Source organism: Gallus gallus, chromosome 2, assembly GCF_016699485.2.
Source record: "Gallus gallus isolate bGalGal1 chromosome 2, bGalGal1.mat.broiler.GRCg7b, whole genome shotgun sequence".
Classification (NCBI taxonomy): Eukaryota; Metazoa; Chordata; class Aves; order Galliformes; family Phasianidae; genus Gallus; species Gallus gallus.
Window position 1 is genome coordinate 127,589,850 of NC_052533.1, and position 24,818 is coordinate 127,614,667.

At 36.9% G+C, this 24,818-nt stretch overlaps 1 protein-coding gene across 5 annotated transcripts in view; it reads left to right on the forward strand.

The window, feature by feature from the left end:
* VPS13B (vacuolar protein sorting 13 homolog B) overlaps positions 1 to 24,818 on the forward strand; it is a 411,590-nt gene that overhangs the window by 127,540 nt on the left and 259,232 nt on the right. For all 5 annotated transcript variants that reach the window (XM_040695919.2, XM_040695916.2, XM_040695918.2 and 2 more), the window contains exons 18-19: positions 1,976 to 2,110; positions 2,944 to 3,117. In XM_040695919.2, the coding sequence (XP_040551853.1) occupies positions 1,976 to 2,110; positions 2,944 to 3,117 (309 nt within the window). The remainder of the gene's footprint in view (positions 1 to 1,975; positions 2,111 to 2,943; positions 3,118 to 24,818) is intronic.

Below are 24,818 nucleotides of genomic sequence, written 5' to 3' on the forward strand. Positions count from 1 at the left end.
TCATTCCATCAATGATGGAAAATACTTAGTTTTTAAAGTACTGAATTTTCCATAGGGAAGCAAGAAATGTATGAGGCATTAAAGCTTGTGCTTTGAGCCATAAAAGTGTTGCTGGGAGGTGGATATAGCAACATTGTTATGCTTCAAGCGTAATTTTGGATGCTATTAACTACTTTATCATCTGTTTTGGAACAGAGGGAAGAAAACAGAAAACAAATCCTTGATTTTTGCAACACAGTGGACTGTGTTTGCAAAAGGGTAGAAGTGCAAAGAGGTAGAGCCAAGTTAAGGAACTGCCTAGAGATAGCCTGTCTGCTTTTGGCAAATTCATGCATCATTTCTGATATAAAACCATAGGTGAAAGGGGATTTTCAGCTTTAAAAGAGTCTCGCCCCAGGCAGGGTTGTGTATGAGGGTGAGACTAACACCGGTAGCTGATCCTGTAGACAGAAAGCCAAGGAGGTCCTGTAGTGCCAGACATGCAGACACGTTGCACAGTTAGCATTCCCTGAGCCTGAGGCCTTCCTGAATCCCAACTCAGGAGAAAGCTGGATGTACCTTAACCCCAGCAGGCAGGTTAAAATCTGCTAAGACAGTATGTGTAGAATGTAGAACTCACTTCCTGGTTTGCTTAGTGCTATGTGTTCCTTCCTATGCTGTTTATCTTCCTACTGTGCTTTTTATTCAAAAACTATCATAGTGTCTTTTCAGAGCAAAAAGTCTGCTTACCAAATGATTTTGTGTGGATTACCAAATGCTTTTTAATGCATAGGAACCAAATTAGGCACAGTGAACTAAGCCCAGTTACCGGATCGTGAAATTCCTCTTTCCTATCAATTAGAGAAATAACGATTTTTCCTCACTAGGAAAGGCTGGAGTCAATCTTTAAAGACTCTTTGAGAGATTGTGCAGAAAATTAATTCTTTAGAGAATATATTAAGTTTATTTAATATGTGTAACTATCTTGAAGCACAAATCAAAATGCTTTTCCACTTTTTTATCTGCTATTCCATAATACTTTTCTTGCATAATTACAGATTTTGGAACAAATTCTACGTTACGTATGTAAGGAAATGGTTCCGTAATTATACTAATTCTAGCATAATTAAGAAGGTGCCTGCCAACTTACTGACAAATTCAAAGTCGCTGTTGCGTAGAGGGGGAAAAAAGTTTAAAAATGGTAACTTCTGTTAGTTTTTCCTTTCATACAACTTACAGGTGCTGAAACGGTTTCTTTCTCATTTGTGACTGAATTTATGTGCTTGTTCTCCAATAGGTAGCTGTGCACAGCACCGGAGGGCTGGCTGCCCCCACCTGTGCTGCGGGGCTCTGTGGGCTGCTTGGCCCTGCCCCGTGCAGCCCAGGGCTGTGGCTCAGGAGTGTCAGTGCCCCGTGTTGTTCTGAGCACTGTGGTGCTTTGCTGGGTGCACAAATGGGGCTGAGAAAAGACCACCAAAACTTGGTTTTGCTTGTGACCTGAGGCAAGGTTTGAACTCTAGGTTCCATTGAACAAGTGAGCTGGCCCTCTGTGTTCTTCAGCCACGTGGATTTAGTGCCTTTACACTGCTACTGAGGCAAGTGTTGTTGCCTAAATATGGGCTCAAAGCACTAAGTCATTTTAATACCCTGAAATGAAAGGGTCACAGAAACAAAGTGGAAGAGAGCGGTTGGAGTGGCACTTACAAACTGAAAACAAAAGTGTATGTATGTGTATATATACATATTTATTATTGCAGTATCTAAGTGGCCTTGTGTGTTTTTCTCTCATGTCTGCCTATATTTTATGTGTAACTGTATTACAAAGTCTAAAGAATGCGCTCCCACTTCCCGTTAAAAACTGTGAATCACAACGAAAATGCTATAAGAACATCTAAGGTAGATAATTAAAGTATAATTAAGTTTAAATGCCTTGGTAAAGGAATATAAAAATATTTAAATTCAACAGGCTAGTACATTTGCAGTTTTCTTTTATTAGGTGTGAAATCTAAGAATCCCCTGCCAACTCTTGAGGGCTCAGTCCAGAATGTTGAATTGAAGTACTGCAGCACATCATTGGTCAAATGTGCCTCTGGGACCATGGGATCAATAAAAATTTGTGCCAAAGCCCCAGGTATGTGCAGCTGGACCATGTAAAACTTTATTGCCTGTGTAGGAGAATTGGCCTTGCTTTTTACAAGGAGAGTTACTGAAACAAGAATTTACTCATTGTTCCTATGAATCAGAAAAGATTTTTTTGTATTCTGTTTTTGTTTTGTTATTATTTTGTGCCAGGATGATCCTGTCTGGCCCCAGTATAGTCAATTTTGACACTGAAAAAGAACACAGTATTTAGTTTTTGTCTTCTGAGATAAAAATGAATCTAAAAGCACTAAAGAAACTGGAATAAACTACATTTTCGTATTGCACAGCATATTTGCATTTTGCTTTATTTGTAGTATTATATTTTATTGTTTATTTTTTTCGTGTCTCATTTTCCATCAGTGATGCAAGTATTTCATTTGAGAAAGTTTTGAGGACTTGAAGATAAATAATTTCAAATTTTGTTTAACAGTCTACTTTTGGAGAGATTACAGTTAACTTTCTGAATCTCAATCTACCATCTTTTTATAGCACCATGGTAGCTAGTGTTAAGAACATTAAAACTGAGTGTATTTAACTCTAAATTGAGTTCAGGGTGATATTTTAAGAAATTATTTTATAAATTGAGGATGGAAGTTACAATTACAAAGAGACTCAATTACTTCATTTGAAATCTTCCCAGAGGTGAAGACATTTACAAGATGATATTAAGGAAGTTGCTTAGTAGTTTATAAGTACTTGCTCTTTCTATTTCCTATTTTAATTCTGTAGTTACAGTGTTAATAGGTGGACTAGCAAATGTTTCTAAGATGAAAAATGATCTTGTTACAAGAGGAGGTCTAAGAAGTCTAATCTTTATCTTAGGTGATGGTGGAAAAGAGAAGCTGATTCCTATAATTCAAGGGCCTTCTGACACCAGAGACTTACACAGCAGTAAATGGCTCAATGAGAGCAGAAAGCCAGAATCTCTCCTAGCTCCAGATTTGGTAGCCTTTACAATCCAAATTCCACAGTATATGGACTACTGCCATAATTCTGGTAAGTGCAAAACTCTTGTTAAGCTGGTATCGTGTTACATTTTCCTATCCAATGTAATTTTCAAAAGAGGGGCTTGATGTAAAATGTGCCAAATGCCAAGGTATCTTTTTCACATGCCGCACGTATAATAACTTCAGCTCACTGTGAGATACAAAAACTCAAAGCAGCATTTAGATATATGTCCCCTTCAGTAAGAAATGCTTCACTGACTTTGGTTGCCTTATAAATAAATTATACAGGGCCTTTTGTAAACATTTTAAATTTTTGCCAGAGTTCTTGTTGAAAATATTACTTTTGTTCTTTCTTTCCTCTAATAACTTGAGCTTCTCATGCAGAAGTTGACATATTACATTAGAAGCAGTTCATATAAATTTGCAGGATAGCTTATAATTCAATTAGTACATTTTATAAATGAATTCTTAATAATAAAAAAGATGATTTTTAGGATGCACGAGTGTACATTTGTCTTTGAGTATGCATTTTTATTTCTTGATGAGTATACATTTGGCTTTGTTGAATTTGATGTTGTGATGGATTTAAATGAGAAACAAATTAATATTTTTCAGGGATTTACTCAGGTGAATTTAAAGATGTTGCCTATGTGGGCCCCAATACTCTAATCTGACATTCTTACGATTTCTGTGAGCTTTAAACATAACACTGGTCTGTTTCAGGCAGCACGGAATCTGGCTTAAAACAAATACAGCTTGAGAAATACACAGATATTTAGGTTTTGCTGTTGTTGCATTTTACAGGTGACATTAAACAGTTGCTCCTGTTGCCATGCTAAGAATGGTATAAGGGGATAAAAAGGAAAAAAGAAAAGAAAAATGTAGATTAAAGAGAGCAAAAATATCAAATGGCCACAGTACTTTCAAATACAGGAAGTGTTTGAAGTGTTTTTTTCTATTTTCATTTTTAATGGTTGTTGAATATCACTCATCTATAAAGCAGTGGTAAACTTATTATTGTCTTTGCAAATATGTGTATAAGCAAAATCCTTTTTTCTTCTATGCAAAGCAAATTATTTGTAAGCAGTAGCCACTCTAGCAGTTTTTAGGTGATTATCTCAGCAATAGTATTTACACATTTCTTGGAGAGTATCATACTGAAATGTTTGATGCTGTTTTTATAACAATTAACTCAAGTTCGTGCCACTAAAACATTGCCTCAGACCAGGTCATGATTCAGATTGCCCAGCTCCCTTTTTAAAAGAAAGAAGTGGTGAAAATCTGTTGGACCTTCTGTCTCACTTAAGTAACTTGAAATGTTCATAATGCTAACAATGTTAATTACTATTATTGATTATTGCTTTTTCTGCCTTTTTTGAAGCTTAACTTTCTGATTTGCCTTAGAATATTCTTTAACCCTTACGGGAGCTGTGCACACTTAGAATATTAAAAAAAGAAAAAAGAAAAGCCCAAAAACCAAATTATGTTATAGAATAATTTTATTTGTTACTGGTCACAGTGGTCACATATAGTTTAGCTCGTAAGTATAATGGATAATCCATTTAGATAGCAGACCGTATGTGGTAGGTTGTGACAGATGATGCCTTAGAGAATTAAGAGATGAACAAATGAAGTGTGGTTCAGAGTTGTATGCAGGGACTCGGAAGTCAACTAATAGTGTAGCAAAAAATTGATTCACAACAGACAAGTATCCGTGATACCTGTCTTGTAGATAAATGGAGATGCGTTTAAAATCTTAAGACTTGGAAATTTCCCGGGCCACCTCCCCCGTTCCTCAGGAAGGCAGTGTTGATTTTATGTGGTCCGTGATGGTTTGATGTCCTGTCCCACAGCTCTAGGTGTGTCTGTAAGGTGGCAGATAGGGCGCGATACAAACGAGAGGGAAAAGCTGACAGATTTGTTCAAGCTTTGATCCCAGTAAGCGTGCAGAGTAGTGTACTACAAATGAGAGTAGGTGTGGATTTTCTTTTGTTAGTTTTGTTTTGTACATAAAGTGTTGAGCCTATCTAAGGTTCTATCCAACGGATGAGGGAATTAAAGCCTTCACATTCAAATACTTGCTGAAGGAAGTGAGGCAGTGTAATACAGGAGATACGATTAGCCTTTTCATCACAAATGTGGAAACTACATGCAGTGATTTGAAAGCGTAAAAATGCTTTTGCTGTCAGTTGCAGTCACTTCTGGGAATTAAAGCTCTACTGGATAATTTGACAGCAAATTCAGCTTATGCCACGGGGGAATAAAAGTGCTGTTTAAAGCTGTATTACTGGAGTTGATTTGGCAGTACTGAAGTCGTACTATTGGAGTCATTTCTACTAATAATGTTAGATGTGATGATCTGCAGTAGGAATTAATACTGCAAGAAAGAAGAAGGAATAGTACGACCTGCTTGTTGAAAGAATGAATCTGTCCATGACAGATGAGAAAAAAATATCTAGTGTTGTTCTGTGCTGTAATTGCTAGAGATGAGACTGGAGCCAGCCTTGTAAAAATAGCCATGTAGCTGATGCTGTTGAGACATAGATGTGGTTTCTGAAAGAGTTAAGGGGAACTGCAGTTCCAGTTTGGTGGGAGTTATTTTGTGGTTTAAAACCCAGGGAAGCAATGGAGGAGAGTTTCTGGTACTGCAACAAACAATGGGACCACATCCTAAAAGAGTTTGCGGAAGAATCTTGGAATACAACACAATGGCTATCTGAGTGGTTTCTTTTTTAAATTTTGCTTACATAAACATGAATGAAGGAGGTGTAGCTAATGAATTCCTTATGCATCTGTGAAGTCCAATGGAAAACAACTGGGTCCAGAATGAAAACAGTTATTTGGGTATGGACTGCCAGGGAGGAGTTTGTGCCAATTGAGAGCATTTCTTGAATAATTCGGGTGAGTTCAGATGGAGAACAGGTAGGAACCCTTTTCTCCCCTTGTTGTGTCAGCTGCTGTGTCGTGCCACTGAAATCCTGTGATCCATGGTGACCCAGGCTGCTGTGCAGCTTCCTTTTGTTGCTCAGCTGCAGGTGGCCCTGCAAAGGTTGTGTGTGTATTTACAATTGGAGTGATAAAGCATTTTACACTAGTATTTTATTTCTTATTTGCTGCTGGAAGAAAGAGAAAAAAATTGCTTCTAGTAGTAAGGTGCTGCATTTAGCAGCAAAGAGAGAAAGTATTTTTATGCAACATTATTCCAAAAAGGGCAACATTGAAGTGCACTATGTGGAGTATCTGCAAGCAAAGTAAGAATCACATGGTAGAAGTGCATGTGCTGGTGATAATTTAGGACTGGTGTCTTATTGTTTGGTATCATTAGCATGATGAAAAGTGGATAAACCTCTGTTAGAAGTATTTAGGGATTTTGTTTTATCCTTAATTATATATCTGCACGCTGGTGCTTTTAATTTTGCGTACCTTTGTTGTATAAAAATTTCCTCAAGAATCTGTGCATAGTTGTAAAAATCAAGGGATGTACTGGCCTATCTTCATCTAAACTGCAGCATATACAAAATAGGAGAGAGAGGCTGGGGAACGTCTTAATGGCTTCTCTGAACTAACCCTGGATTTATTAACCCTCGGAACAAGCAGCAGACCTTGTTTGTTTCACCTGGCCTTTGAGAGAAGTAGGGAGATTTCAAAATGAATGTGGGTGTTAGTATTTAATTATGGGCAGCTGTTGAATAGATGAGGTGAGCTGATTAAGCTCTGTTTGGTTTGCCATATTGAATAAATGGGAGCGCACACATAGCCAGCGTGTGGAGAGTTCTATTACCTATAAATCAAGAGGAAATAAAAATTAAGATTAAAAGAATCAAATTTTCTTTGAGATCTGTTTAAATACTCGGCAGTGCAGCAGTGAAATTAGCAAGTAAATGAAAATACCTGTATGAATGTCATGCTCATGGATGGTAAGTTGATAGACCCTGTCGATCAAAATAAGAGTGCAAAGAGTCTGCTGTAGTTTGTGTGAAGGCTGCACAAAGAGTGAGGAACAAACACTCAACCCTGGAGAAGTTGGTAACTGCTCATTTAAGTGATATATTAAGTTTCCAAGCATTTTCGGATTTTTTCTCTCCACTGTAAATTTTTCTCAGTTTAGAGAAGATCTCAGGCCTCCAAACGAAGGAAAAAGGGATTTATGAAGGGAAAATAGGATTAAATGTTTGAAGATATTATAGATACAAACATAAAATGTTGTTAATGTTGCACTGGGAATATTATATGTTTTTCCCCTCAAAAACCTGCTGAAATCTGTTTGAGCGTATCTGAACGGAGGGGACACATTTTATCTGCATGTTTTTGTCTGCACAAAGTACTGTGTGTGCCCCCCAGCTTCCCATTTCTCAGACTTCAAAACAGAACTGGCACTGACGTTTTTCTGTTTATTTAATTTTCACTGCTTAGTTGGGGGACAACGCGAAGTCTGGATTTTGAAGCTAGAACTAGTAGAATTTTAAAGTTTTCAGTTCTACTTTAAAGGAATGCTTGAGCTTGTAAATAAAGCAAACTTGTAAAAGAGAATTCCTCAAGTAATTTGAAGTATTTTGGAACAATTTGACACAATGAATGAGTACAAATGCCGAATATATTGCAGTAATTAAAGACAATTCACATTTGTGGTTTGGGCATAAATGTGTAAAAATTATACCCATCTATCTTGTTACATTTCCTTTTCTCTCCCTGAGGATTTCACTATGTACTTTATCTGTAATTGTTGCCAGTTTTCTATCAAGTTCCCACTGGGCTTCTGGTGCAAAAAATCTTATCCTCTCGATGACAGAGCTTGCCTGAATGATTTCATGCTCTTAGCATTTTTGTTCACGGGAATTAGGGGCAGAATGTAACTGCAGCTGAACATAGCATCTATTTTTGTAATTTTGAAGTTTAGACTCTGTTATTGGAACTAAATGAAGAGATGCAGGTGTTCTCCAGTTCAAATCCTTTGGGATTTTTTGATGGTAGATGCTTGAAAAGAAAATGCATGTGTTTCCAGAGTCAAACAGCAGCTGTGGACAAGGATTTATGTTTTTCTCAGAACTTTGGGATTTCAAAATGTTACATTTAATCACATGCACAGAAAGGAGAGCAAATGTTAAAGATGTTACATATAAAACCAGGGGACTGATGTTTTTACCATACCAACTAGTTGTGGGAATAGAGGAACAAAGTGATCTTTAATCTTAATATGAGCAATTTCAAAAGGATTATGATAGTTGCCAGGACTCGGCTCTTTCGAGAACTGCGCTCTTGCAGCAAACAACATTTATATCCTCTTAATTACTTGAAAAATCTGGCTTGCTTTCATACTTTGCATTGGAAAAATGCTAATAGTGTATGATACTGAAAGCTCTATTCGTGTCTTACTTGTGTTGGAATAAGGTGAATTTAAATTTAGATAAGTGTACATTTTAAGAAGAACTCGGTTGTTAATGTCGTGTAGTTTTCAAAATTAAATTAAGAATAGTGGTTCAACTGCCTGAAGTGAGAGGCTAAATTTGGAAGGTTTCTGAGTTAGACAACTTGTGGGCAGAAAAATCTTGTGACCGTGCAATTTTGAGATTAGATCGAGATTAAAACTCTAGATTTTGAGATTAGTTGATCATAGAAAACAAAACGTCAGATGGTTTGTTGACAAAGAGCAAGATTTTCCGTGTTCTTTTCTAATTAGGAAGGATGGCTTCTGTTTTGGAGCTTAATATGATTTAAAGATAGTATTAGAATGTTTTTTAGAGGTGGGGTTAAAGAAGATGCTCGTCTCAAACCAAGATGTACTTCATGTTAAAGTTTTCTAATTAATGGCGATTGGTATTCATGAAAGGAGAAACTGATTCATATGGGACAAACAGCTTCTCCACTGAAGGCACAACAACAGTTACTTGTGATGTTAAAGTTTCTACTATGGAAACTCATAGTTGTAACAGACCAAACGTTAATTTTATCACAAGTTCAAGTGGGAGCAGTAGATGGTGGTACAGAGAGGTTCAGGACAGGAGGGTCATGTTGGGAACAGCAAGTCAATAGCAGTGTTAAATGTAAATTTGAGTTAAAACCTATCAACTGTAAAAGTAAACTTATCTTTTAGAATTCGTGTGCTTTCATACATTTACCTCTTTGTGAATGCTTTGTCCTCATTCTTTACTCTTGCATCCCAATATGTTGTGTACTGCAGCACTGGTTAAGTATCAAATATTTTCTAGACATAAATCCCCTCTGTAACTACTGTCTTATGAAAGTCTAATACTTATTACTTACTATGTCTAAGGGAGAAGTGAACTTGTCCTCAAGCACAGTCTGTCCCTCTTCTGGCTCTAGTTAAAAAAAATGTCATGTCCATGAGAGTAGGAGGAGGGATCAGGGAGTGATGCACTATTCCCTACTATCTAGATTAAGATCATTTCCAGTGGGTTGTGTTGCTTTTTGCAACTGGTAGTAAGTTATGGTTATAGAAAGGTAATTGTGCGCTGAAGAAGTAAGGCAGCTCGTTTACCTTTCCTTCAAGGAATTCTGCAAATCCTCATGGTCTAAGTGCTGTTTTCATCTCTGCCTCAGTTCCTTTTCTCTGTCTGCCATAAATCCTTCAGCAATGCAGGCACATTAGAATTCTGAAATTGTGAGTGAATAGGATTCAGAAATTTGTAAAATGATAGTGGAAAAACTATCCTTTTTCTAAAAAACAACAAAACCAAACTACACTCTGTCCTATCAGTTGCTAGGAAGCAAACCTGCCTAGTTCAGTTACTTGAAAATTTCTGTTTTATTTCCAAGCATGAGTGACTGACTTCAAGTTGTGCTATTTTGCTACAGTCAGCAAGTAAAATCTCTAGCCAAAGAGGTATTTTCTTACTAGCAGCAGCCAAGTATTTGGTAATATGGCAAAAAATTAAACTATTTAAAAAAATCCAAATGTGAACAATGAAGATGTGGACTCAACTCCAAATATCAGAATTCTGAGATGTTACATGAGGAAATCTATTGAGCAAGGGATTCTTTTCTGTACTCACGTTTTTTTTTCTTTAGGAATGCATTGCTTGACTTTTTCTTTTGCCTCTGCCTGTAGATAATGTAGTTCATCTTGTAACTCCTGGAACAGGAGTTCCTGCTTCAATATTGACAACTGATGATTTGATCTCCTTAGCTGTGAGTACAGTGTGAGGTCTGCACTCATAAATGGCATAAGGGAAATCTTTCTACCTACCCTTTAAACAGAAAATAACCTAGAAAGTACTGTGAGACTAACACAAAAACTGAGTGTTAAGCTTTTTTAACCTTGTAAATCATTACATTTCTAAAAGTTGGGAATGGCAGATGCGAAGCTATTCCCGCAGCCTTTATTTGTTACCATGCATGTGTGTTTCATAGGATTTCTTTTCACAGTCTTGACAGAATCTATTTACATAGGGTGTCAAAGTGTTTCATAGACCACCACAGTCATATCTAATGCTTCATTTATGGAAAAAAAAAACACCCAAGAATGGGGGTTCAAATGATAACTTCTGTTTCCAGAACAGTAAAGGATAATGTTCCTGAGCTTCGTATATTTATGAAAATGCATTCACCTTTTCTTCTTGAGGCATCTGGAAAAGCATTATTCAGCAAGGCAACTAGACACTTACTGATGGTGCAGAGATTTTTGGAAATGTGACAGGCATATGCTCTCAGCAATTGCTGACACATAGCTTTGGACACTGAAATCTGTTTTAAATTGAGAAAATATATGTTGGCCAACATATTGGGATAGCTCCTACTCATTCTGAAAAAATGCCATGGGATCTTTAACTTCCATTTGGATGTTTCCCAGACATGGGCATAAGGGACTGTAACTGTTTACTTTCAAACAGTGTTTAAACCGTTTCCAGCTTTTATAATTGAATTATATTGCTCTCACTACTACTTTTGTGATGTAAATGGTTCATATAACATGGCAATTTTTGTAATGAAATGCTAAATAGATATAACTGAAAAGCAGTAGATGAAATATAAATGCATTTTGACCAGGTCAACTCCTGTTTTTCAGATTTTAATAACAATTGATTAAATAACATATTACTGAAAAGAAACTTAGCACGTTTATGAAAAACAGTATTAAGTTAAGAGTTCCCATTATTTAAACTGCAGAAATTGTGATGACTCTTTAGGTGCAGTTAAACTCTGATTACGATTACTGTGTGGCCGAATTTTTTTCTGCCAGCATTTTTCAACTCCATAGTAGATTAAACAAACAAACAAAACTAAAAACCTCAAAGCTACAGATCACTCACTCAAATATTCAGATATTCCAGTTATGATACACAAAAATGTACTAGCAGTCTCATTTGCATGATTTGGGCTACAGTCTGAAGTATTCAGCCATGTATTCCTCTTCCACACATTGTTGTCCAGCAGTTCTCACAAAAATTCATTTCCATGATGCTACAAATGCATATTTGCAGTCGCAGTGTAGTCGCACTCATAACAATCTGCACCATTGGAGTTGACCCACTGTTACTTATGCTGAAATGCACCACCCACCGCCTCACTGTGCGCACATCCACTGTTTGGGCCCAGCAAATGTTCAGCAGGTGTTGACAAATGTCAGTGGGTGCATTTTTCCACGTGGAGGAATTCAGTTCCACGCCTTTGCTTCGTATGTACTTCCATGTCTGACACCATTTTGTCAGCCTGCCCCTCTGCTTCCATCTGTCACACGGCAACAACATGTAAAGGAATGTTGGTGGGAAGTTTCTTGCTCTGCTGTCATACCACCAACATCCACCTCTGATGTCATGAGCTGACATAATAAAATAGGAGGCATTTCTTTCAGAGCAGCCCTCATAAAAAGAAGCAGTTCACATCCCTATGAACTGCTGAACCAGCATTAAATTGACTGTTTTTAAATTCAACTGAGTAACCCCAGTGATGAGCCCTTAACTAAGACGTGTTCCTATAGTTTACCAAATTGCAATTGATTTTGAATAGATTAGCTTTATGGTGTGCAGCTTCCGAAATGCTAAATAAGCTTAATTTCCTTCAGGTGCTCTGAAGCTTCTGAAAATCACCATCTATTTTTATAAGAAACCTGCAAACCATACAGAAATGAGTGCTGCAGAAGCCATTAGTTACTTCTAACCTTTAGACTACTTAATCACTTCTGAGCTGGATGAGCTGATTTCATTTTCCCATCACCTCTGGAAGCACTGAAATCAAACTAATATGCACGAGATATGTGTATGTTCTTGTAGTTTACGGTGACAGAAATACTTAAAATTGGTGTAAGGGAAAATAGTGCATTGTGCAGCTTTTCAGCTCTGTATAAGACCTCAGTTTACCCTCTGTCTGGGCAAGGAGAGTGTTTAACGATGCATCTCTATCTAACAGATTTCTAAGTACAGCAACTGTAGCACAAATGCTGTTTATCAAACTACTACATTTACAAGTACGTCTTATAAAAAAAAGACTTCCCTCTGGGATATCTTCACAATTTTTTGTTCTGCAGAGTACTAAACCCTTTTGAGAAATCTAGTGATAGCATTATTTTGGATATATAACTCAATTAGTTCGTTTAAATTAGTTATTATCTGCTTCACATTTTTTCAGTAGAGGAGAAGACATCGTGAAGAGAACAGTTTGTTTTCCTGCAACCATGTCTGAATGAGAAAATGAGAAAATCCTGGGCGTTGCCCTAATCTTGCAGCTGGTTTGGTTATGGCAGAAACATTTGCCGGAGAAAAGTAATTTGCTGAGTCCTGTGTTCCTGTTCACCCTTCCACTACTAATCGTTGGTATTGAGCTCCACTTACAGCACAGCAAATTAACTCAAAGTCTGCTTTTCCTAAGTGTTCTCCTAATTGCTGATGTATTTTCAATACGTGGCAGATAGATCTCAAAAAAGAAAAGGTGATTTTCCCCTCGAGATTGAGAAAATCACTTCTTTCTATCTATAAACAGAATAGGAAATCATTTTGGGGTTCTACTATCTCAACTGAATGAGATTACTGCATGGTTATGTACCACAAAGCATTGCCAGAGGAGTGGGTGCCCTGTCAATGGGAACGGAGAGGTCGGGGAGTCCTGAACAAATGTGTCAGCTCTTTGTCAATGCAGTAAGCGGTCTGCCTACATCTGTCAGTCCTTCCACTTTTAGCCTCTGTACATCATCTGTCATTGTACAGCTTCTGGGGCCATTTGCCTGGGACCGATGCCAAGCTGGAGAAGTAGCTGGGACTGTGCTGCTTTATGTCCAGAAGTGCCGGAATAGAATAGCAGCCCTCCGTGTGTGGGAGGGTGGGCAGGAAAACACCAATCGGTGTGAGCCGTGGCTTTTTGAATGTCAGTGCTGAGAACTGTTGCACCGGAGGGGAAAAAAGTGACAGTGTTCCAATAATATAACTCAAAGCCTAGATGAAAATAAAAAATAATCCTCAACATTCATGTTAGGGTAATTATCACTGTGAATCAGAGACTGACTGCCTCTTCCCATCTCCTGGTGCCTCACTGGTACCTACGATTGTTTGTTTGTTTGTTTGATGGGATGAAGCTACTTAAACAGTAAAGAAGTGTAGCTTCAGTACAGTGAAAAGTGCAAATCTAAAATTGGCTTTCATAGAAGAGTTTTTGTTCTGTTTTTCTTGCAAAGTGGGAAAATAATGAAGATCTAGTAAATAGGAACACTTTCACTGGGAGAATGGAGAAGACATGATGAAACATTCAAGCATCTGGCTTAGCATTAGTGGAGTGCAAGTGATGAATTATCACCTCTGGGTAGTATTTTTCTGTTCTGTGTTTGCCCGTGAGGCAGGGGGTAATTCTGATCAGCCGTTATTATCTTTTAAATAAACTGGACCTTTTGTCCTCATTGGCATTTGCAATAATTATATATGCAGTATTTTTTTATGTTTAAGTATAGAATCACAGAATGGTTTGGGTTGTAACGGACCTTAAAGATCATCCAGTTCCAATCCCCTGCCATGGGCCAGACTGCCACGGTTGTCTATTCAATGGAAATAAATTCATGAAAGGAAAATATGAATTCTCCCTCTTATTTTGAGCTTCATAATTTTGTTCCCTTTGTGTTAAGACGAAAGGGAATCCGTTACTGAGCAAACCTTCTCTCGAGGTTGTGAACTGAAAATTCATAGAAGAGAATGTAAGGTGTCTAATATGTCGTTGTAGTTTTCAAAATGTATTTTAGCCCAAGTACTGTTCAGTCATTAAAAATATAGCAAAGTAGTTTTAGTACATATTTGACAATAGACTCATTAATAAAGAACAAGCTTAAAATTAATAGGCAATAATAGGCAATAAAATCCTTTTTTTTTTTTTTTTTAACTGTTAGCATAGCACAGAATGAGCCTGTGAAAGGGATGACTTAACACAACTGTTGATGTACTTTGAGTGAAACATCTTTATCAAGTTAATACAAGAAGCAGTCATGCCCTACTTGAATTACTCATTTATAATGGCTGAGCAGCAGCCTGGATGTGGACTTTGAAATCCTGGGAAAATAAGATGCATGCATGCATTCAAATGTCTGAAGTCTTTGCTGTGGAGCAGCTGTAAAACGTTGAAGTGAGATGTCGGCTACTAGCTGTTGTCTGCGCTCTCAGTCCGAAGGGAGATTCGATTATTTAATTGTTAGCCAAAATCAGTATTTTATCCACTGCATTCTCAGCTGAAGTCTTTCTACTGTATTGAGCTGCTTGAACATTTAGGAGCTAGGATTCAGAATATTTTTCTTTTTGCACACATTTAAGGCACAAAATTTTCCAACTCAATGTTATAATCTTATTTGTTCTGATACTTGGTAAAGACTTTGCTCTAGATTCTGTTATGCTTGTGATGAGGGATAGGTTTGTAAAATATCAAAATAAAGCAAGTGTATCAGTAGCAATTTCAAAAATTACTACCTGCATGCTCACTAAGGACATCAGAGTGTAATAGCTGGTGAAATATGTGCATTAAAAGTCAGTCTGTCTCCTTGCACTGTTGGGATGTTGCAGCTTGCACAATCTTTTGCAGATGCACTGAATTTCCATTGCCGGGTTCCTTGTCTTCACAGCTTGATACCATGTTTCCTTTGAAAAGATAGACGTGTAGGAAATTAACTGTTCAACTTTAATTTTTCTTCAAATGCTTGCACAGTACCGAAGAGTATGCATCCCATTACACTTGAAGGAGAGATTTTTGATCAGAAGTGCCAGATGTTGTGTCTCAAATATCCTCATACTTTCCAAGTAAACAGTTCAGAAGCAACCGGGAATTTCTTTCTCTGCAGGAATTGTAGGAGCTGCTGTGGCATGGGATGAGTGAGAGCAGGAATGCCCACTTCTGCTCGTTGTGTGTCTGTAAGGCCACTGTGAACCTTCTTTATGTGGTACTTTGGAGACTGACTGTTATATCCATGTTGTATCTATGCCAGGATACTTGTTAAGATAATAATGATCTTACAGCAGCCAGTAAGACTGTAGAAGTGCTTACTTAAGGACCATTCAGGAAAATGTCAAATCATCTTTGTTACAAATAGTACATGTATCTTTATGTTTTCTTTTTCAGTCTTTTTTTCCTGGAACAGGGCGTCTCTAACCAGCAAACTTGTTTTTTTCCTCTGGAAAATCACTCTCTCAAAATCATGATGGAATGAGTGGGTGCTTGTTACGTGATGGCAGCAGATTAGGCCCCAGATTTGAAGACTGTGCCTTCCTGTTAATGCAAAAACTGCAAGGCAAGAACAATCTACCTGAAAGGTAGAAATAGGATGGTTAAAATCTTCACAAGCGTTAGTTCAAGGCATGAATATTAAAGGTACTGGAGGTATAGTGTTGCTGTTGTGCATAGTGGAACATTTTGCATCGCTCTTCTCCACTGAGGGGGGAGTATTTGCAGAAAGGATGTACTGAGTCTTATAGCCTTGCCTGCAGCTTGGCTCTGCTTTTAGCTGCAACAATTGGTCACTTCTGCTCTAATTGCAGCAGCTCAGCTAGCTCTGACGTGATTTCTGTGTCTTGAGGTGTGAGTAGACTTGAGCAAGTGACTCCAGAACATTTTAAGAGCAGAGAAATTACAAATTAAGGCACATTTGTACAAAAATAGCATGAGGTAATACTAAGGGAACAAAATGTTCTTCCATCATTTTCTGTGAGGTCCTACAGCAAAACACTTGCCAACAAATGCTCTTATATTGAGAACTACTCGAAATCAAGGACAGCAACCAGCAGCATTTAAGTCCTGGCTTTGAGAAAATAGAGCAACTTCTGCATTCCCACCATGCATTCAGGTGTGGGATGAGTTAAGTTCTGCCACTTCTGTCTAACACAGATTTCTCTTTATGTTCTTTTACCGTAATGCTCTTTCTAAGGGTGGCTACTGCCTTACTATATAGCACCCAGCATGTAGGACTTACAGGCTCATGAGTGCCAAACATAACTTGTCCTTTGTGGGTAGTCACCTGGGGTTCACACCTCACAGGGCCATGGTTCCCTACGTCACTGAAGCCTTCCTGCTTCAACTTCTGCAGGAAGTAAAACTAGTGTAGCAAGATAAAATATTATGTTTAACTAATAAAAATGTGAATCTAACCCAGCTTGCACTCCTGCTCCTTTTTTTCCCCTGAGAATTTTTGAATATTTTTCTAAAAGAGTGAAAAAATCTTCCAACTTTACCATCCTTTTCTTCAAATGAAACACTGAATTAAGAATTTACAGCGACGAGAGTTCATTTCTTAATGAGAGCTGAAAAGATTAGGATTACCAAATTACAGATTAGCCCTCATAATTTTCCTAAAGATAAAGATAACTATTCTCATTATATCTGAACAGGATGTTCTGAAAACAAATCTTCTGAGATTTGAAAGCTCTAAAAAAAGTTGTTCTAATTGTTCTAATCCACAGTATGTGATTTGATCTGCTTGTATCGATGTATCAGGGTGTTACATACGGAGAGAACATACAGCTCTTTTTAACTCTAGATGCCCTTGTTTCCCAGAGGATTGGCAGTGGAAAATGAAGAAAACTCAGTTCCTTTAGCAAGTCTCCAGTTGTTTCTTCATACCCCAGGAAGAATGCCAGCAGAGCACTTGGAAGCTTTTTTTTTTTTTTTTAACAAATTCTAGCTAGTTTGTCAGTAACTGTGCAGTGCTGTTGACATCTTTAAGGAAGCTTAGTCAAAGTCCTTCCTATATGCAATGTGATATCTAGAAGAGTAGTTGATTGAGGTTTTTTTAATGTTCTCCAGTAATTTTTCTTCCTGAGATGGGATAGTACTAAAATGCATTACAACATGATAGTTTCTTCATGGATGTCAAGAATTGTTACTCAACTCCATCTGTCCTCAGGCAATTACAAACATACAACTTCTGCAACACCTTTAAAAGAAGCTTCTGTGCCACTGTTTCGAGTTCATGTGGCTTCTATATTCATTTTTTTGGTGAGTTGTTATAAATTAAATTCTCTTTCAACCAAATAGGCCGTTCCTAGTTAAGACGTGTTGTCCCACTAGAAATCCTAAAGGAAAGCACTGCATCTTAAAATATGTTGAAGGTAGCTGACATCACTGGTGTTAGTGCATTACTTCAGGAATAATGTTACACACGCTAGAGAAGTAGAAAGTGCCTCGCATGTCAGTGTGCCAATGCAAATAATATTAAGATTTTTTGAAGGCTTTTTAATGTGCTTCTTCTGCGAAGTGCAGTTTAATGTTTAGTTACCGATAGTGTCCAGTGTTATTGTTATGCTTTAGATCAAAGAAAAGATAAAATAGTTTGAATTACAAGGCATTCAATAGCTCGAATTTTCTGCCAAAGGAATAACAAAAAGTAGCAGACTGAAGTTCAAATTTATATGGTGAATAAGTTTGAGTAGTTTTCTGTGCCATTAGCGGAACAAATTAAACTTTCGCTGGTTGATTGCATATACCTAAACAGTGTAGTGTGGGAGGATTATCAGCCAGTTACTCTTATTGGTTTATTGGCAGCAGAGCAGATTTAAACCAAATTTTCCCATGGTAGAGGTACTGTATCAGAGATCCCAGAAGTTTTCCTAAGAAATTTATGAAGTGGTATGAAAGTAAATTACTGAAGATCCATCAAAGCAAGTATGTTATTGACAATTTATTGACTTCATCCCCACTGCTAGTTAAAAGAGAAAAAAAAGGGGATTAGCATTCAGCCTACACTTTGAAAGCTGCGTGAGGTCTTCTGTACGATATTTCAGTTAAGCTGTAATTAATTAACTTAATTAAACAAATATTAGTAAAAGAGTAAAAGCACATTTATTCTGATGGATCTATAAAAATAGTCATAAGATCAATGTAAATAAGTAAGGGAAAGTGTGAATCTGGGTCTGGTTAGGGCAGAGTGTAACGCTAGTTATCTTTGATCTTCTGAGAAACGTAGTTCTTGCTCAAGCAAATCTCTCATTGACCTTGCTGACTAATTGCCTAAGAACTTCTGGGTCTTTACCCTTCAGGTTAAGGTCAAAAATATACTGCCATTTATTATACTGGACAATTTCTTTGTGTCCAGGTTTCATGGTTTTAATTCAAACAGCATTGCAACTTGTTTTCATTGTTTATTATTTTACCTACGTTGGATGACTGAGCTAGGGATTGCAGCCAAAAAAAGCTGTCTCATGTTAATGCTTTTATTCTTCCATCGACTTGCTGGTCTTGTCTAATTATTTAACTTCTCTGTGTTTCAGCTCGTCAGTAAAATATATATTACTATCCATGCAAAATGCGATAGAAATTATCATAGACTATTTTCAGACTCTCACTTGGAAGTCAGTGCGTGAGGCATGGAATTTTATACTGATAGTAGTTGAGAATATATAAATAATTGAGAGCATGCTGTAGGTTTTTTAAGAGAGAGGCATTTAATTCCTGTTAATATTATATGGAAGTAGAGATCTTCTAAAGCACTAAAAAAACCTGAAACAACAACAAAGAACTCAAAGCTCATTTTCCCAGATTAATTGCATATAATTTAAATTTATAGGGTTATTTTTGTGTCAGTCTTGATTAAGATATGTAGATTTAATGAGAGGAATATTTTTCCTATTACAATTCCTGAAGTCCACTGGGTGTAAAACACATGAACTCTTTCCCCTTCTGCCGTTTTCTGATGCCTGTGGACTTTTTCTGTTGCTTTGAATGGCTGCTAAATTACTATTCCCATTTGTTTGCCAGGTAGGAGAGAAAGTGCATGACTTTAACTGAGAATTGAATTTCTTGGGAAAATATTCAGAGCGGTGTGTTCACAATGGGAGCTATTACAGAAAAGTTTACTTCCCTATCAGTTTTTGTGGTCAATTTACCCATGAAAGCAGTCTCCTAGAAATCTGCTTAATCAGTAATACTGTTTTGAAAATAAACATTGTATAAGGATCTGTCCTTTTCTATTAACAACTCAAAACATTCTGAATAAATCTAAGTAATTTTTTCTCAGTCACCCATGATACGCTTTCCTTCTTTGATATGGTCAGTTTTACCTACTTTGTTCATGACATTTCAACTTTGATCTCAGCTAATTGCCATTAAATTCACACCACTTACCGACTTGGCAAGACAGAACAAGTTAATGCTATTCATCATAATGAGACCAGTTACTTTATTCTGACCCCTCCAAGCATTTGCTTGTTTGCTTAACAGCAAAGTGATTTGAACAGTTTTACATATGCTGCTCATACACTTTCCATATGAAAACTGATAACATTGCAGAACCCTATGAGTGCGGGTTTTTAAAAGTGTTTATTGCATAATGCGTAGGTATACGTGATGATATTTCTTCATGGTGTTTCATATACTGCTTCTCTCCTGCAGTGAGATCCCATACCTGAGGTATTGAGAGCTTGTCCTTCCGTCAGAGAAGGGTTTTTGTCTGTCTGCTGCTACTTTGCTTTTCAGCGTGTAGGTTGCTTTTGCCTAGTCAAGCTGTTAATACGCATTTAAACAAAACAAATGCAGGCTGGTTTCTAGGGTTATTTCCCTCCCCATATGCCAAAGAATATCCTATCTAGGGAAGAAACAGAAAGAATGATAATAAAAATATAGGCTTCACAGTACTTAATATGTTTAGTAAGGAGGAATGCTGGCTGGCCGTACCTGACTTCTGTGCTAACTTCTGGGCAGTGCCTCATTTACCAGCATTAATGCTGAGGGGGAAGAATTCAAAAGTTTATTACATCCTAATTCTACTTAATAAGTTGATTAGTTTAAATTATTTTAAATATTTTAGGAATTTATTTAATTATTAAACATTATTAATGAATGTACATGTTAATATATATATATATATAAAGTTATAAGCTTTTTTTTCTCCAAATGCTGTGACCTTAGTTAATACTAAATTTTCTGCATTGAGAGAGGAATCTCTTGTTAGTGTGATCATCTGTCTTCAGAAGAAAAGGGAGGGAGAAGTAGACTAGAAAAATCACTACACAGTTCTGTTTTTAGAAAGATGTAGAACTGTTTCTTTTCAAAACCTTAGAATTAGTTTTTTTCCAATTTGATCTGACCAGAATTCTTCATTTGTTATTCTGAGTGTCTGTTCTTTGGTGGGGGTGGTTTTTGTTGTTATTGTTGGGTTTTTTTGGTCTTCTACTATTACTGTGTAGTGTTTTTCAGTGTCTGCAAAATTAATCTTACTGGAATATTTTTTGCGTTTTAATCTGCCTGGACTATTAAATGAACTTCTACATCACTGCATGGGAACAGCTGTGTGCTGCAGAGTTTTATGCATATATGTAACTAAGAAAATTTCATTATCCTTAGTTTTCCATGCCCAATATATTTAATGAAAAAGGACATAGCAAATGAGTGTAACACCTCATGAATGTAAACTTAAAGGATAAATTGGAATTTGCAGTATGGCCCAGCAACAGGCATTGGAGAGGTATTGGATGATATTTCTCAAGAGGTACTGAAAGGCCATGCTGTGATGAACTCCATCCATACACAGTGTTATCACTCTTCATTTCTTAGTCAGTAATTTGTTTCTGCCACTGTTTTGATGGATAGTAGCGTGTTCTTAAAATCAGTTTTACAAGGAGCAGTTCCCGATGTCATCATTGTTTAAACAACTTCACCTCACAGTAGATTGTGTGTTAAGGGTATTTGCTGGAAATCAAAGCACAAAACAGGTGCCAGAAGCGCTGCAGCCATCTATGGGAGCAGAGACCTCCCTCGAACTGATGAACTCTTCCTTCTTGCGTGCCACACTAATAAGAAACTAATAATGCTCAAAACAGATCTGTCAGGTGGATCTTCTGGAAACTCTGCTATGAGAACATAAATAGTACCCTCACAATTAATGGTGTCAAACTACTGTGCAGATGCCTTATATGCTCATGATTGTTTTGGGTCTTTACTATGCCTCCATCTCCTTTTAGCATGATATACATTTTTGTTTGTTTTTGTGATATCATTTTCTCATATGGCTCAATAGTATTCAGAAAGTGAGATTTAAAGAAGAGACTGTTTCTTGTTTTAGTCTTTGAATAGTTTCTCCAGAAGAATAAAATGTCATGTAAGAGAGTTAAATATGGTAAAAACTGAAAGAATCTGTCCAAGCTATGATCACTGGACCACCCAGGTCCCGGACCACCCAAGGGACCAACAACAAGCAGCCTCCTGAAGAGGTGGCCTTTTACCAGAGGTCAAACAAGTTGTATCACACATCTTGGAAATATTCTGTAATGATTTCTGAAAGTAGTTGGCTGTCTACTGGAGGCTATCCTTACTGTAAGTTCCCACTGTGCTAGCAGTGTCCCTGTGGAAATGGTTCTCCTGATTTCCTTGTGACCTTAGCCTTACAGTTGGTTCTTTTTTAGGTCAAAAGTAAAATTAGTAGATTCACAATCAGCTGCTGTTAAGCAGAGATATTAAGGTATTCCAGAGTTGGTCTAGTGCCATGTGTGAATGGGAGATATTTGATCAAGGCCACTTTCAGGATTTGCAGTAAGAATCAGATCAGGAGCTATCATAAATAATTCTTACTTGAACTGCCTTAGCTGTGCTTCTAGTTGCAGGAAATGGTGCAATATGAAACTAGCTAATTCAACACTAGAATTGCTGAGCCCCTGAAGTTAACTAGTCTTTGGAAAATGTTAACAAAAAAAAGTTAAAAAATTCTTTATTTGGAAATTATTGCAAGTCACAACTATTGTCCTTAGAATCACAGTAAAATTATGAATATGAAGAATGGAAATATTTTCCATAATTAAAAAAAGATAATGCTGGGAAATTGCCTTGAATTGAAGTGCTTCCTCTGGCAGCTGTTATTCTGAGGTGTTTTGCCATTTATTTTTTCATTTGTTAGATGACCTGTAAGACATGCAATTTAATACCTTAAAAAGCACCTACAGTGCTTTTGTAGCAATTGTGATATGGTAGTAATAACTTAAAACATGAATCTAAAACTTAAAACAAAATATCTTTAGATGGGTTTTTTTGGGTTTGGAATCTCTCCATCATGTCCCAGTTAAATCTTACATTTCTATAACCTTTTGTTTAGGGTAGCTAGAGAAAATATTTAAAAGTAAACAATGGCGTATTATGTAAAACATCATGAAATCATACTGCTGTTTCTTTACTCTTACTGCTTTTAGTTAATATCTCATTTTCTGATTTTCTTTCCAGTCCTATAAAAAGAAAAATAAATGTGGCATCTAATTTTCTCTTATTTTGCAAGCTAATTAATCAGTTCGTCTTCTCTAGAGAAGTGAAATTAATTGTGTAGTTTATTCACATGGTGTTATATTCAGTCAGTTTTATTCAGTCTGAAATGTCTACAAGCATTGCTATGTTCCTGTTGAAGGATACAAATAATTTCTTTGTAAAGTAAGAGGGAAGTGTTGAGAGAACTTCATAGAAGACATGTAAGCACCAGATGGGCTTGTGGAGCAGCATGATACAGGCATGGCAGGTCAGATGACGGTGGCAGTGTAAAGGGAAACTTTGTAAAAGCCTGAATATTGTGGATATAGGTGTACATGCCAATTTTGATCTGAACATTAGTACTAGTTTAATTATAACTTCATTAGAATTAATATTATACATAGTTTTTAAAACTATTACTTTATTAATTTCATGTTAAGTACTTGTGAGGCAGAGCCCAGCATCACACAGCCAGACTTCTCTTGTTGTTGTGTGTTTGTTTGTTTTATTATACGTGCATTTGGACTATAAAAATGTGTGGTTGAGTTGTCCACATCATCAAATGCCTTGCAGGTACCAATGCAATAATAATTTTAATTCAGAAAAGTTCACAAAGCAGCCAGTTCAAATGTCCTAAATGGCATTACGCCTTTCCTTTTTACCTCAAAACTGAGGTAACAAAAGACCCTCAAAAAAGTTCCTGATGTAAGATAGTAGAGCTATACTAATTATATTTTTAACGTCTTGTAAAAATTAATGATATGATGGAAGTGGTCAGCATTATTTGTAGGCATAAAGATACCCTGTGTATTTGTTTGATTACCAACCTTTATAATTTTCCTCCCCTTCCATAATTCTAGTAATTCATTTCAAATCCACGTAAACAGACTTCTCATGAACAGTTTTACTAAGGGGAAATTTCTCGACAGGGCTTTGTTAACCTGACATGATGTGGTTTCGCCTCATAAAACTAGCAAAGGGCTTTCTGCATGGAATGTTAATGGGGTGAAGTAATGAATGCAGGATGGGATGTAAGATTTGAGCATGCATGAAGTCCTTACTTGGGGCTTTTGCAGGAGATCCTTGCAGACAGTAGCTAAAAGATAAAAGCAGTGGGATTTTTTTTTTTCAGGTTAACAGTTGGATCTCTTTGCTGGAAAATAGTCTTTGAAGTTTAGTGATGGTTCAAATGTAAAAAAGTAATTAAAAATGAAACTACATTTCTTCTTATTTGATCTTGTTGAAAAGACTAGTCGAGAGCCATTCTTTCTCCCCTAATTTTAACACAATTCTTAAAACTGTTCCTATCACAAAGTGTTCTTATAGATGATGTTCTTTTTTAGATGTATAGTTATGCATTAAAGTGACTTTTTCTTTTAAGAGGAAAAAGGTTGATTGTGCCACACCTTTACCTTTTTCCTGCCACTCTGGGGAAACATTCAACTAAACTAATTCAAATCCCCGAACTTCATAACTGCTTCTGTGGGGAAAATACATTCAGTACCTTCCTTCGTAGTTCCCAGGGAAGCAAGCAGTGAATTGGCATGACCTGACCTTGAGTCAGGCATGAAGAAGAAATGTAAGGATGGGATGTACCTTGTTCTGTGAAAATGATGTTTATCAGCCAGGGCCAGATCAGGTCTGGTAAAGCAGGTGTGTGTGTGTTCCTATCCCAGGATAAAAAACACCTGTAACTCTAAGATGGAGGATTTTGGCTAGATCCCTTCCTTAATGACTCTGTGACTTCTGCTTACTGCTCAGTGCTGTTCCAGCACGACAGTGGCTCACTTGGAGAGCTCTCCTTGTGACAGTATTTGATACAAGATGGTGAGAATGGATCAATATTGTGATTTTGTCTGTTAGAAACACAACCAAGCAATTGCATTAAAATAAGGTTTCTTATATAGCATGAGAAATGCTAACACTGTAGAGAAATTTTACTTTGGGAAAAATTACTGGTTCAGATTAAAAAAAAAAAAAAGAGATGACATTGAACAGCAGGACTGTAATAGACTAAAATTTTGGAATATTGTCTATTGGATAATTAAAAAGTAGATAAACTTAGCTGTCTGATAATAAATGGAGGCAAGGAGCAGACCTGGACAAACTTTAAGGGGG